The sequence below is a fragment of the Saccopteryx bilineata genome, chromosome 5 (genome assembly GCF_036850765.1).
Source record: "Saccopteryx bilineata isolate mSacBil1 chromosome 5, mSacBil1_pri_phased_curated, whole genome shotgun sequence".
NCBI lineage: Eukaryota > Metazoa > Chordata > Mammalia > Chiroptera > Emballonuridae > Saccopteryx > Saccopteryx bilineata.
The window spans coordinates 157,033,237-157,048,750 of NC_089494.1; the positions used below are offsets into that span (position 1 = coordinate 157,033,237).

At 42.3% G+C, this 15,514-nt stretch overlaps 1 protein-coding gene across 2 annotated transcripts in view; it reads left to right on the plus strand.

The window, feature by feature from the left end:
- Positions 1 to 15,514, plus strand: part of RSU1 (Ras suppressor protein 1) — a 213,845-nt gene that overhangs the window by 17,038 nt on the left and 181,293 nt on the right. The window contains exon 3 of one of the 2 annotated variants that reach the window (XM_066280978.1): positions 8,633 to 8,683. The exons of the other annotated variant lie outside the window; for it this stretch is intronic. Within the exon in view, the coding sequence (XP_066137075.1) occupies positions 8,633 to 8,683 (51 nt within the window). The remainder of the gene's footprint in view (positions 1 to 8,632; positions 8,684 to 15,514) is intronic. 2 annotated transcript variants of the gene reach the window in all.

Below are 15,514 nucleotides of genomic sequence, written 5' to 3' on the forward strand. Positions count from 1 at the left end.
TGACAAGATTGAAGAAACTTTCAAGCCTCCTTTGCTTTGTGTGTTTCTAGTCTCATTCCCCTAGTGCCTTCCTGACCATGTTTTTCCTCTGGATGTAAATGCCATGCTGTAAAGCTAGAACTTTCTACCCTTTCTAAAGTGCTACCAAAGGAATACTTTGCCAAAATGAAACTGTAGAGACAGTTTCCACTGTGCCACATCTTTGTGATATGTTGGGTTGTTTTGAAAGCAAGTCTATAATTTCATTTTAGTGGGCTGTGGACTTCATCATGCTTATTTTTCTCTTCTTATGCTCCCTTATGCTGAAGAAGAAGAAAAAAACCTATTTAAATAATGTCTACTTCCATGTGTTATCTAGAAAAGATGATTCTTTTCCTAGAAGTGTTTTTAGTCTTTTGATTTTTTCTGAATTTATTTTATTAAAATATTGATTGCATCTCCAATCCTGGACCGTCCCTGTTTCCATGTGTTGCCTCCACTAAGGAAGCTGGGATTGCTTCCATAACCTTCAGTTTCCATGTGTCTTTCAAGTCCAGCTTCAGTGCCTGGTGTATCTCTGCCCTGTAGCATTTTTGGATGTGTTCCCTCACAATAAGTACTGTTTCCTTCGGAACTGCCATTATCTTTGCAGATATATTTCTATGTCTCTTTTGTCAATGGTCCTATTATACCTGGCATTTTAGGATTTTGTTGAATGTTTTATGTTCCCCAGATCGAGTGCCTGTGTAATTTGTTGTCCTAACCATGATAGATTTGAAGGGAATAGCAGGCATAATCCAAGACTGTCCCGGGCTAGCCACGATGTATGGCTGACATTACTCCCACAAGGATCTCAAAGGTGGAGACTTGACACTCTCATTGTGCTCAGTAATTACCCAGTCAGAGAGTCCTTGATTGTCTGTCCTGTGAAATTTTTAGCCAACCAGGTCCTCTTTGAGCATCTTCCTGCTGATGCCCTTTTTGGCTAGACAACAAATGATCATAAATCACGTATACGGTGCCAGCAGCCTCACCCCTCCACTCCTTTCCTTACAGACGCATCCCTCCCAAGGATTTTGTTTCCCACTGTCATTTTGGGCTGATTCAGTGCTCACCCTAATCCCATTTCTAAAGGCTAGAGACAGAATGATGGCAAGGCACTGTTACACTTAACTGTCTGTCACCATACTTTTTAGTCAGTTGACTTTTGAAATATATTCTGCTTTCAACTACATTTCTTAGTTATTTAGTTGAGCTTTGAAATATACTTGAAACATGACTGGGTAAAGCATAGTCTAATTTTGCTCTAGGAATTTTCATAACAGTTCTCACTGTTCTGGCGGAGCTCATTCTTGCTAGTGTACACCTAGAGGGACCATTAGATTGTATTCACACAGTGGAAGGTCTCCCAGTGTGTGGATCAGGTAAGGAAGGCAGGTCAGTGGGTACAGCCTGTTTCCATTTCCCAAACATGTTTGACCAGAGCCGCTTTTGTACTTTTAAATAATCTATACTATCTTTGTAGACCTTTACTGCCCCCCTCACACTTTTTTTTAAAGAACTTTTATAAGTTTATTTGAACCAAACTGATGACAGTTGTCAGGAAGCAAAATCTCAGTGGATTGAGAAAATGATGCTTTCTTCTTTTTTTAACAGTGCATTTTCCATAAAAGACTCACAGTGAAGTCACCATTGCCAAGTGGGAGGGAGTGGCTGCTTATATGAATACACCTTTGGCTACTTGGTCTTTCCTGTACCAGACTTTGCCATTGAGTCTGTTATTTTGACTCTCTCCAACCTTACTGCTCTGACCCAGCCCAGAGTTCTTAGCTGTCCTAAATATTTCCTCTAAGATCTTCTATGAACCTATTCTCTTTTGCTCTAATTTTTCTCCTCCTTACCTACTTTAGCATGTAGCCCTGTAAGAAAAAAATACTTTCTAGTGATGTGATCGCTGTAGCAAAAACTAGATTTCTGTTCTCTATTAAAAAAGAAACTTACACATTCTACTATTTTCTTGGTAAATGCTTGTTGAAATAACACAATGAAATGGTTGGAAAAAAACAGCTTTCCCTAATTAAATCTTTCATGGCGAATGTTAGCTGGGAGAAGAGCAGAATATCCTTCTTTTTGGTTAGCCATGATATTTTAGGGAAAATAAAAGCAGGAGGAGGTAGGGTATTCAGTTTTCTTTTTGAGTAATCTCAATTGATTTCTGTGACACTTAAATGGACTACAAAGTCTGTTAGTGTGAGAGGTTGCTACCTGTCTGCTGGTTTCAGTTTGCCCTTTTTTGGTAATAAAACCCCTAATTTTAGCTGTCACATGGTCACCTGAAATACAGCCTGCATTTCCCTGCTTCCCATGTATTACAAAATTTTGATTAATTGTTCATGATTGGAAGTGCCAGTGCAACTTCTTGGAAGTTTCCTAAAGGAGAAAGCCCCTCCCCCCTTTCTGTTTTCCTGAAAGGAATACAGACATGATGGCTAAGCCCAGGTGGCTGCCGTGGCCCGCGAGGTAGGATCCATGCATTGGGGATGGTTGAGCAACAAGGTACCAGGAACCTCTGGACTGCCTGTGTGTAAATGAGAGAGAAACTCCTGTGTTGTATAACCTTTGCTATTTCTGGTTTGTTCTCTCATGAAGCTGATCATAGTCTCTATTGGTAGATTTATGAGTCCATTTCATCTTGTTTAGTAGGAGGGAAACTTTTGAGAGTTTTAAAAAATATCAGACTATATTGTAAGGTATTTTTCCCCACCGAGGAAGAAGGAAGGGCATAGCCACAAAGTGTGGAATAATAAAAGGCTTTATTGAGTACAGCTCAATCTGCCTCACGAGGTTCCCTGGTCCCAGGGACAGAGGCCAGGGAAGACACATAAGGTGATCCGTGTGGAGGGTATTTAAAGGGTCTCATCTAGGGTGGTCGAGTTGATATGACATGGTGAAATCTCACTGGCTGACGGACGGTCGCTCTTTTCCCAAAGACTCCTGGGAAGTTTCTTTTGGCACACATGAATGTGGGCGGTTCCAGCCAAGTTCCCGGGTCTGGGTTCCTCACGTGACCTTCCCCCATTGCTGACCACCTTGCATTCTGATCTTTTGTGTTAATTAGGGGCGCTGCTTATTCGTCTGGCTACTTCCTGCTGATTAGGGGCATTGTGGGGAGGGGGAGGTCAGCAGGTGGTAGCTCTGAGGGGTGTCAGGAGGAACATTTGTTTGGCCGTGAGTTGAGAAACTTTGTGGATGTGGTACTGGAAGGATTTTTTTTTAAAAAAGAGGAGTTATAGGGGTATCTGCAGGTTCCAGCCTTTTGGTGAGCCGGAGATGGGTAGGGGCAGCAAACTTGAGGCAAAACTATATGCCAGGAGTGGCGTAAGAAGCGGAAAGGAAGGGGTCCCATCCACTCCCATAACCGAGACCTGTGAGAGAACTAGAGGTCCAGAGTGTGATGGCAAAACAGAGAAGGCAGCCCCCATGTCCACAAGAAATGAGATGGACTTACCCATTCCTGCAGCATTACCTTGGGGTTTCGTGAGGATAATGGGGGTCTTTGAGTCCAGGCTGTGTCAGCCATCCATGATGTCTAGGAGTTCGAGTGGTGGGCCCACCTGGCTGGCTTGTTCTTCACGTAGAGGCACTGAGGAAAAGCCTGTTGCCCAAAGGGGTAATTGCTTCACCAGCGACCGGGCTGCTTGCAGTCAGGGCAGGGCTCAGGGCACAGCCGCAGGCAAGGGCCCTGCCGGGACCAGTGACCTTAATTGCCACACTTAAAGCGAACTGCTGGTGGGATTTTCTTTGCTGCCCAGACCTGGATCAGGCACTTCCTGTGCCTTGCTCCTATTGCTCTGCTGGCCTCAGGGCTGCCACAAGAGTCTGGGTTTGGAGTGTTACCTTCTGCTGCATGAGGGCCTGGTGAACAGCCTCGGCCTTTTTCTACCAGTTGAGACCATTAAAAACTTTAAATTCTGTATTCACAGGTCCTGGATAGGGGTTTGGGGTTGAGAATAAAAGGAGGGGGGCTCCTTGGGAACCTGGTACCCAGATCCTGCCAGAAACGCTGGAGCCAGAGGCAGGACAGGGCCAGGCCTTCCTGTAAGAAGATTAGAGTTGTGTGTCCTGCAAACCGGTGTAAGAGCCAATGGCAGGCTGAGAATGGCCTGACGGAGAAGGGGCTTAAGAACACTGGAGAAAGGAGGGGCCCCTGGCCAGCAGAGGAGGAGCAAGAGAGACTGGTATTTGCAGATGAATGAGAAACAGGATTCTGTGAAGGGAGGGGAGGAGGTTCTTGGAGGGAAGAGACCCGAGTGAAAGAGGTCCATAGAGGGACCAGAGAGGGGTCCCGAGAGAGGGGCACCCCTGGGGGTCAGGCAGGAGGGGGAGGAGTTGAAGGTAGTGTGAAGGAGGAAAGATTAGGAGTGGAGGGTTTAGGTGAGGTTTCTCTGGCCCAAAGGGCCTGTGCTGTTAGCAGGTGGCACAGAGATTAGGATGGGAGCACGAATAACTAGAAGCCCTGAATGTAAGAGATCTCCAACCATTTCCCAGTTCTTTTGGCAATAGTTAAATTGGTGAGGGTGTTAAAACTGAAAGTCCCTTCAGGAGGCTACCTTGTTCGATTATCCAGTGGGTTCTGTGGCCTGGCCACAGTGGAGAAGAAGAACAGTTTCTTCTTCTTTAGGGAGGGAGAGATTTCGGATAAGGCACTCCAGGAGTATTTTTGGATTAGGTTTAGATTCCTGTGCCCCCACAGCCACCCTCAGTCCTTGGAGTGGTCAGAGGTGAGAATTGGCATCCCACAACTCAAGTTCTGGCCACCAGACGGATAAGTAAAATGGATGTGCTCGGGATGTCTCCACGGGCACACACGCACTCGGAACAGAAAGAGGTCCCTGACGCAGCTGCGGTTTCGGACAGGGAGTCTCGGTGGAAAGAACTGAGAGGAGGCTAGAGGCAGGGGACTTACCTCACTGAGCGCTGAAGTGGGTAAAAGGTCGGAGGTTCTGGTTCTTTCTCGGAGGGGAAGGAGAGAAGAGCGGTCCTTGCGGACTTCTGACTCCTAGGTTTCAGCACCAAATGTCAGGTGTTTTTCCCCGCCGAGGAAGAAGGAAGGGCATAACCATGAAGTGTGGAATAATAAAAGCTTTATTGAGTACAGCGCATCCCACCAGACGAGGTTTCCTGGTCCCGAGAACAGAGGCCAGAGAAGTCGTAGGGGGTGATCCGTGTGGGGAATATTTAAAGGGTCTTGTCTAGGGTGGTCGAGTTGGTAGGATGTGGTGAAATCTCACTGGCTGATGGATGGTCGCTCTTTTTCCCAAGGACTCCTGGGAAGTTTCTTTTGGCACACATGAATGTGGGCGGCTCCAGCCAAGTTCCCGAGTCTGGGTTCTTCATGTGACCTTCCCCCATTGCTGACCACCTTACATATATAACACAGATAAAGAAATGCTTTATTTGGTGGACAAGAAAATCTTAACTTTTGTAAGTGAAAATGTATGAGATGTTCTGCAGTCTCTAAAATCTTAAATGCTACATGAGATGCCACCACTGTGACCCTTAAAAACCACCAAGATGCTCTTGTTCTTCTGCTTTGCCTTGCTCTTCCCCTTCTGTAGTTGTTTAGTCCCAAAGCCAGTAAGTGGGGCAGGAAAAGAGAGGTGTTCGGGGGGGGGCTGCTGGCCTCTAGAGCAGTGTGTGGGAACCCGAGTTGGGTGAGGAGGTGGGCGGGGTGGTCAGTGTGCTTGGGAGGCACTAGGTCAGGCAGGGTGAGGGGGGTGGGCGAGGAGTGGAGGGGAGATCAGTTATTCTGCATTGCTACACTGGAGAGTGGAAAGCACTTGGAAGGGTCTGCAGAACCTACTCACATATTGTTTAGAAGAAGTAAGAAAACACAGGTGAGCCTTGTGGGCTCAAGAGGCTGACTGGTGATTCCCTAGGGTGGTTTCTTGCTACTTAGAACGTATTTTGTCCTCAGATATGAACTATCAAGCAATGTGGAAGAATCGGAGTTTCAGGAAGGCCCACCCAAAAATGTCCAGCAGTGTCTTTTATGCCCGACTGCCCATGTCCTTGTAGCCAGATGTAAGCCCCTAAACAGATACATGCTCCTGAACAGGTAAACAGTCTAGCCCTGGGGAACTTGCAACTTTATACAAAACATTGCGTATCTCTAGCTGACCTACTCATCCTGATCTTGACCAAGACTCAGTACCAGACTTCTGGGTTTTTCTGCAGACAAGCATAGAGCTGTAAGATAACTCGATGCAGTTATATATAGAAGTATTGATGAAATAAGTAGGTTAAAAGTAATGGAAACCAGAGTTCTTGCTATGAGAAGGGAAGTACAAATGTGGAAAGGAAGAAAACTTGAATGAACTGTGTCATGCTGTATTGGAGTTAGGTGTGTGTGTGTGCATGCGTGCGTGTGTGTGTATATGTATGTATGTTCATGTGTTTTCAGTTTAGTCTGCTGAGAGGGGCTGAGAATACTGAGCCTCTAGATGACAATAAGCACATCTAGTATCCAGGTTTGGGCTTATAATACATTTTCCACAAAAAGGGACCAGAGCTCATTGCAGAAGTGGCATATTTCGGGGTTGTGGCAGAAAAAGGACAAGATGGGCTAAATATTTTCTGTCAGAAAACAACGAAGGGCTCAGAACGAGGGAATATGACACGGGCTTAGCAGCCAGGTTAGACTGCCTCCTGCTGGTCATCTAGGACAGTTTGAACAGCACCATACATATTTATGATGGATTATAACCCACTGACTAAGGTAGGAAACTACAAAGCCATACGAAGGTAAATAATCGCAATTCTCAACAGCAACTCTTTGGACATCTTAGACTGGATGCGTCTGTTGTGGGGTTGCACTGTAGGATCCTATCCAATAGAAATGTAATACAAGGTACACAGGAAAGTTTGTATTTCCTAGCAGCCAGAGTTGTCAGAATCAAAAATGTTTCTAGACATTGCCAAATGTCCCATGAGAGTCAAAATTGCCCCGGGTGGGGACCAGGAAATACATGTGGGACAGGATATTTATATAGATTTAAAGCCTCCCCCCAGTGCTAATTACAAAGTGAAAAAGAATAAAGTGACAGTGAAGAAGAGGCCTGGCAGACATAAGTGATCAAGGTAAGGTCATCAGTGATAAGGACAAGCGGAAATTGTGTGCCACCTGATATGATGTAATGAGAATACAGCATTTCTTCCACATTCCTATAAAAGGTGCTTTACATAAACCTAAGCAAGAAACAAATGACAAATCCACATGAATGGTGTAATATAAATAATGCCTGGCAGCTTCACAATTGCCAAGGTATTAAAATGGCTGTGTCATGGTATTGTAGGAGAGTGTCTCTGTAAGAATGTCGCAATGTCTGTGGGGTATATGGCCAGCAGCTTTAACTGAGTTGTTCAGGGCAGAAAAATAGGTCTGTGTACTACTGTATTTTCAAGTTTTATATTGCTTTCTGGTGGTCAAAACCCCCCCACAAAACAATAGTTGTGGTCAGGAGTGACTCAGTTTCTTCTAGCCTGGGGTCCAACACTGTGATTTCTTTTTTTAAGTGAGAGTAGGGGAGATAGACTCTTTTATGCGCCCAGACTGGGATCTACCCAGCAATCCTTGCCTGGGGCCTACGCTTGAACCACCTGAGCCACTGGCTGCAAGAGGGGAAGAGAGAGAGAAGGGGGAGAGAGCGGAGAAGAGAAGCAGTTGGTTGCTTCTCACGTGTGCCCTGACTGGGGATTGGACCTGGGACATCTGTCCCGTGCTGGGCTGACACTATCCACTGGGAAAACTGGCTAGGGCCATCTGTGATCCTTTTTGAGAAGAATTTTTGCCTTCTTATTTCCTAAAGGAAAAAATGACTGCATTTTTTTGGCTGTGTTGATGTAGTTAGTGTGTGTGTGTGTGTGTGTGTGTATCATGCTGACCATTCAGTGAAGTTTTAGAACCCAAAAGAAAACATAGGAAGGTATGTACCTTCTTTGTCGGTCCTTTTTATTTTGGCGGGTTTGTATATGTTTATATTTGGAAAAACCATTTGGTTAAACAAATCTAACCTTGTTCAGCAGATTAAACCTCCATGATAATGGTTGAAAACTGGTGCAGTCTGTAGGTGCATTAAAATATCAGCCCAACTTATTTTTAGAGGAAATTTTTTAAAATTCTGATCATCTGATAATACATAGAAGAATTTCTGGGTTAACAGTGGCCATTGAAATAAGGTGCTGACGGTCTTCTGTTACATGATCTTTTGTCTTGATGTGACGGTGTGTTAGCTCAAGTGAGGGCTTTGTGCCTCTCCACACTCTTGGCTTGGGCTCTGAAAGGACAGTTTATCGAGATGGATCACTGGGGCTGGGCCAGCAGAAACCAGGTCTCCCAGCAAAGCTAAACGGCCCTTGTAATGTCTGATCCTGCGACATTAATCTCATTAGCTCTAACTTGCTGTGCTGATTGCACTGCTAATTGCATTACTTTTCTTAATTTGGTTTAATATTTAACAGACAGTGTTATATGGATCCTTGAATCTATTTTTGGGAGTGGTAACATTTCAACCTGTGAAAATAATTTAGCACTTTACCTTGTAGCTATAATTTGGGTACATTATCTAACTGATTTTTTTTTTTTCTTTTACAGTTTCCTTATCCCACATCACACAACTTGTCCTTAGCCACAACAAGCTAACAAGTGAGTTGATTTTATCATTTGCTTCTCAGTTTTTGACTTGTGGGCAATGCGGTGATACTGCTGACTCTTGTTTCCTTTAAGGACACAATGACAACTGTTTATTTGGGGAAACCTAAAATGTATTGTGTGACACCAAGCTAACATGAGCATCTTGTCTTCCTGTATTCTGTACTTGGCTCAGTTTTGAGGATCCTTTCCTGCTGTGTGTGTAACCTGAAGAAAGAAAATGACATTCTTTCTCTGGAAACGGTCCTGTTCAGGGATGATAAATGCTGCAGTAACTTGAACCGTAGGGCCAGTCATCAGTGTTTCATGAAAAAAAATAAAAATAAAATAAATAGTTACAAAAAGAGTTCTTGGCTTTTCATCTACACTTCCTCGTCAAAGGGAAAAATTTACCTGTTGATATACTTCCCTTTCCTGTGTAGCAGGGAAAAAAAGCCCCTCAAAGTTGCATACATTATATAAATTTGAGTTGTATATTTAAAAAATTTTTTATTCTGGTTTCTATTGGGCATTGCTAGTGTCATGATATAGTTACCATGTAGTAGATATAATACCTGTGTTATAAGAATATCATCGTGAATGATATGGGCCATTTTGGCCATTTTATTATTACAGTTGTGGCTTTAAAGATTTTAATGACTGGGCTGCATTCTTCTTTCTCATTCCTAATTGACTGTCACTTCTTTGCGCTTGCCATATTTCCTGCAGACTTGAATGATTTTCCAATCGTGTGGCAGAAATTTGTTTGGGAGCTTTCCGAGTCCGGTGAAATTGAGCAGAATGTCATCTTGAGGGATTTGTATCGCGAATTTATGTGCATTATATACAGCTTGAAGCAATGTCACAGAGCTGTTGATTATTAAGAATTAAGTGTGGCAGGGCCCCTCGTGTGCAGGAGATAGGCGAATCGTTCATTTTAAGCAAAAAACTCATGTTTATAAAAAAGCAAAAGCAGAGTGGCACAATTGTCACTTTTGAGTAGTGGGGACCACAGTAGCTGAAAGTGAGGGCTGCAAGTCCCATGTGATCATTTTTGTAACAGGTAACATGCTGCTGTTTTTATTGTTTTTGTTGCAAATGGTCCTGCTCTCCACTGAGAACCTATCGCCGTCGGAGGGGATTTGCTATTTGTTTTGAAGGTTGGGCATCATGATTTCTAAATTCCCCAAGATTTTGTGACCAGAAATTCCTGAAGCTCTATACCCCATAGTTATAAAAAGGGTTCTTAGTTCCCAAACTTACATGTTAGATCTGTATCATCATTAGAGGGAGAAACTTTGCATTTAATCTAGAAGGCAAAACCTGCTTTATTCCTATTATATCATTAATTGACCTGTTCTTTAAAATATCTTTCAGATAGTTGTAGTTTATTTCTTTTTACATGTTCACAAAGATAGGAATCTCAGGTATCAAAAGGTCAGCTTCTTCCTCCAGTCATACGATTACAGATTACCTTGGAGATGTGTAAATATGGAATTGAATTGTGTCTCTAAAGAGACTGACTGAATGGATCCAAACTTCGTATTTTTCCTTCCCCATTTTGTTTTCCTCTCTTCCCAACTTGAGACTCTAACCCAGTAAACTCTAATTAATCGTCTGGGTAAGTTCTGTTTCATGCCACTGTGAGCAGTGTCAGTGACTCCTGGTCTGTTCCACTAAGGTCAAATTAGCATCTTTTACTATTTTTCTGGCATTTAAATGAATGACTTTGCAATGGTTTTTCAAGTGTTTATAGTAAATATGTCTGTTTGATGGCAGTATAAATATGCATTATGTGTAAGTGGCTGAGTACACCCTCTTGCCACTTATTTTTGTAATCAGTGTCTTTCACTTTCTGTGGTTTTTAAAAGGGACTGGCTGTCAACACTACTTTAAAACCACTGCGACTCAAAAGATAAGCCCCCTTAGCACTGCTTTTATTTGAAAAAGTATTTGTGTTTTTCTCTTAGTATGCCGATTACACTCTTCTCTGACATTTCCACTGTGGGCTTATGGATAGGCTTACTCAAACTGGGGTTTTGATTTGGGGACACCAATTGACTCCATGTTAGTATCTGTGGGGCCACTTGATCACTGTGACACTTAGTAACTTTCTTTCCCTGCTGGTGGTTTTGACATTGATAGGTCCACTCAGTGCAGCACAAAGTGAGGCCACAAGGAAGGTGAGAGTGGGCATCTGATGATTCTTAAATCCCCTAAAATTTTATGAGTATAAGTTCTAAATGATAGTTCATAAAAAATATTTCAAAATTGTCAAGCTGATTCCCATTAGAGGTTTGTCATTATTACAGTGAAACTACTGAAATGTAGACCTGAGGGATTGGGGCAGTATTGGTGGGTTTTTGAAACTGGGAAGTCAGTGGGAAATTGCCTTGTCTGCAACCACTTTCCTAGAGATGTGTGTATCCAGAACGTGTTTAAGGAGTGGGAGGCTGAGTTAGTAATGAACCTTTTCCTTCTGCTGTGACTAGGCATGTATAATCTGGGAGCCCAGTAGGGGTTCTTTCTGGCGCAGTGCAAATGGTTTCAGAGTAAAGATGAGGTTCCTTGGGCAGGCTGTCCCTTCGGAAACACCACGTTCCCTGCAATACTGCACATACCCAGTAGAAGGTGCTGTTTGTCTACCTTTTTAAGCCATTTTTGGACCAGGCGGTGGCGCAGTGGATAGAGCGTTGGTCTGGGATGTGGAGGACTCAGTTTCGAAACCCCGAGGTCACCAGGTTGAGCGCGGGCTCATCTGGTTTGATCAAAAAGCTCACCAGATTGAACCCAAGGTCCCTGGCTCGAGCAAGGGGTCACTCGGTCTGCTGTAGCCCCCTGGTCAAGGCACATATGAGAAAGCAATCAATGAACAACTAAGGTGCTGCAACGAAGAATTAATGCTTCTCATCTTTCTCCCTTCCTGTCTGCCCCCCATCTCTGTCACAAAAAAATAAAAATAAACCATTTCTGCTCTGCCCCACATCCTTCAGGCAGCCTTTCCTCCCCATGCCTGGCCCGCTCTGCTCCAGGCCACCTTGCTCCTTCCTTCTACTCTGCAGTGGCCTCCCCACCTGTCCTGGCCAAATGGAAGTCTTTCTTCCTCAAACCCCTATTGTTCATCGACTCTTCATAGCAGTGTTTACTTCCTTGTCCTGCTGTTGCCGTTTCTTCTCCCTCTCCAGTCTTATTGACAGTGGGACCTTGTCCTATTCTTGCTGAGTTTCCTAGTAGTTCTCTACATAGAGCAGCTGATGGAAGGCAGCAGTCGATGGCGGTGGAAGGCTGGCCTGAGGTGAAATGGCTGGTATAGGAACTGGACGATTTCTTCAGGTGTACCCAGTGTAGGGACTTGAGTAGATGTGGCCACCAGAAACTTCTGTTTTAACTCAAGGCTCATTTCAGACGTGCTGGACTGTGAAAAACGCTAAAGAAACATTACCGTATGTTCTGGAAATCGGTATGACATCATCTTTGCAGTTGTTGGGCCCCTGTCAGACTTGAGGAACGGTGTGCTGGGACGTTGCTCGCCACGCACGCCTGAGGACCTGCGCTCGGCGCCTGGTGCCGCGAGGAGTCGCAGATGCTGCTTCTGCCCAGCGACCTCCTGGGCCGCCTTTTACACACTCCAGGGTTCATAGCTTTTAGGCTTGTTACTCTTTCACTTGAAGTTAGTTTTATATATGTACTTAAGGTCCCACATTATTACTAATTTCTTCATATAATTAACTCTATTTTACGTGCTTCCTGAGGTGAGGGGCCCTGTTTGATGCTATTTTGTATCCTACCCCCACAACAATGCTCAAAGCATGGTGAATGTGAAATAGGTACTTGGATACCGGTGACTTAATGGATTGGTAGGTGATGAGTTGTGCCAAATCCAGCAGGCCAAGATGATACAATACCCAAGGGCTGGCGTTGTGTTTCCAAAGAAGGGAACGTTGCAGTTATTCCCAAGTCGGTCTGTCTCTGTCTCTGCCCTGCTCCTCCACCCCATCTTTGTCATTATCCTCCCTGTATGCCAGTGTTAGCCAGGTCTTTTCAGTCTCAACTCTTTAATCTGACCCCTGCTCCTTCCAGTGTTTGCACGTGTTAGTTTTGTAAATGTTTTCCCACTCCTTTTCAATCTTAAAGACAAATATTGTTTGGATTCAGTCATTTTAGCATGTGTCCACCAGAGGTCACTATTGAGATGGGTATTTGCTCCCCCTCAGGTCTTGTGTGTAACTGAAGATTAAAAATTAAAATTGTATCAAATGAATATTTTGCAAGCTCTTCTGCTCCCTTCAGCAGGGCCTGTTGCTCTTTCTAGTTACACAATGCATTTTACCATAATTAAAGTAGACCGTTCTATAAGGAGCTGTTATTTTTGTTTTGCTCCTAAAATTGTACATTTATTTTCACATATATTTTTAGTGTTAATTATGGCTGCTTTCTCAAGTTAGAAACTTTTCTTATGATATCTTTAAATTGGGAGGATTGTATTGCTTTTTGTAGTATTTTGTATTGAGTATATGTGATATATATTTTCCTTGTGGCAGAAAATTTAAAATATGTGTGTATATAACCAGATTGTAATTAAAAAATAACCATGTAAAACTCAGGAAAATGTACATTTTGTGCATATTTATACTGATTTTTCTACCAAATACTATTGTGTAGGAAAGAACATTGTACATTATGAAATTAATTACATTCTGCATCAGTAATACATCTTCTGGGAATTAATTTTTTAATGTGAAGCTTTTAATATTAAAAATAATTTTATTCTTAAAAGCAAAACCCATATATAGGTATTGCTAGAACCTTAAATATAATAACAATATTTTTCATTTTGTGGACTCATGCATATTGTGGCTTGAGCACTTATCATTATCAAAAAATACAAAGGTATTTTTTGTTCTGTGCAAACATTGAGCAGCCTCTATGTGAACCTTTTATAAGCGTGAGTCTCTGAATATAATTTTTTAATTTTATACTTTGAACTTTTAACTGTCATGTAAAACCTTGAGGTATTAGCAGTTTTGCCTGCAGTGTCAGGCTTTAATGTGATCATACCTTGTCATTTTATATATCGGAAATGACTAGGCAGGCAGTAAACTTTACTTTTATGGCAAAACATGTCTTGTTTTTTTTTTAAAGCAGATTATTTCCTGTTACTCAGCTGGTGTATAAATTTGAAATTATAGTGACCAAGAAATGCTAGATGTTTTTTGTGTATGTGTGTGATTTCAATAATTTTTTTATTAAAGATACTGTGCTAAATACATAGACGTTAACATGTTTTAAATTTTATGGAGATGTATATAGTGATGGGGTGTCTACCAGAAGTGTTACTATAAATGAATTAAGTACCATAATCTACATAAAAAATTCATTCTCCTAATATGCAGATCTAATTATAATGAAGAAAATTAAGCAGTTTTTTAAGCATAATAAATTGAAACACTTTCATACAGACATAACAGATTGTTGAGATGAATGAGAAAACTTAACTCTCCCAATTCCTGAGAATGACCTTCACCAGCTTCTAATAGCTTCCTGTTCCGAAGTCTCTAGTTATTTCCTTTTCCATAGATTATTTGTCATGCCTTATGCAGAAGTTCTTGTGCATAGCTTGTGTGAAATTAAACTATGAGGGGGAATATGCAAAATAAATCATCTCTGTGTCATGAATTTATCTTGTGACAATGTCAAAACAGCCTGCTGTTTGCATTTTAACAAAGTGTAAATGTATTTATAATACAAAGGCTTTGATCAATAGCTTATTTTTTTAATTAGTGTACATTTATCAGTTTGTTACTGGTCCATCATTTGAAAGATTGGATTTGAACGAATATATCCCTAGCATTTTTTAGTCTAGTGGCTGTGAATTACACAATAACTATTAGATGGCACCAGCGGTTCGGTTATTATGAAATATTACCTGCAGTTGACATTTTGGTATTATTTTTGGTTTTAGTAAGTAAGCATGCAAGATCTTCCCAGGAAAAAATCTGTTGGTCCTCCAGTCCAGAACCAGCATTGTCCAAGGCCCAGGGGCGAAGTTGGAGACACTGGTTCTCCATGGTATTGTGTCCTCAGCTCAGAGACTGTGCTCTTTTGATCCTCTTCTGGCCAGCCCCACCAGCCACAATGGACCTCTTCTAGAATCTCTTTTCCTGGAGTCCAGCTTTGCGCTGAGAGAAAGCTAACTAAGTGTGGTATATTACTCCTTCCACAGTATATTTCTAAGTGGAAAATTTCAGTTATGAGAATTACAGAATGCTGGTAGGCTTTGGAGAAAACAATGTGGGTGCTATTTGAACCTGTCTCTTTCCAAATCATAACTAGGTCATTTGGGGGAGCTGATGTGGAGAAGGGTTTCTCTTATTATTTACAACAGAACTCTCAAACAGAATTGATTTAATAGCAAAAATTTATATCTAAATCATCTGTTGACAGTCTGTCCTAGATAACGTGTGTACGTGTACACAAGTATAGAGGGTGGAAGAGGATATTCTGAGAGGTGCTTTACTTGCCTGTATACAGCCTTCTCTTAGAGCTGCTCTTAACATTTCATAACTCACCGACCTTTTTAAGAATAGGCTGAGAGTTGTGTCCATGAGCCCTAGGAATGTGCACATAATGGTTACAGTTTCAACAAGTTTGTGGATCCTGTTCAAATCCATGAATTCTCTAGCGGGGTGCACGTAGGTCAGATTTAGAAACCCTAGAATAGGGGAAAGATAACATTAGTATATAGGGTGGGCAAAAGTAGATTTGCAGTTACGAATACACAAAACACATTTATTCTTGTAGTGTTATTTATTATTGTATTATTTTCCATATGAACAACTGTAAACC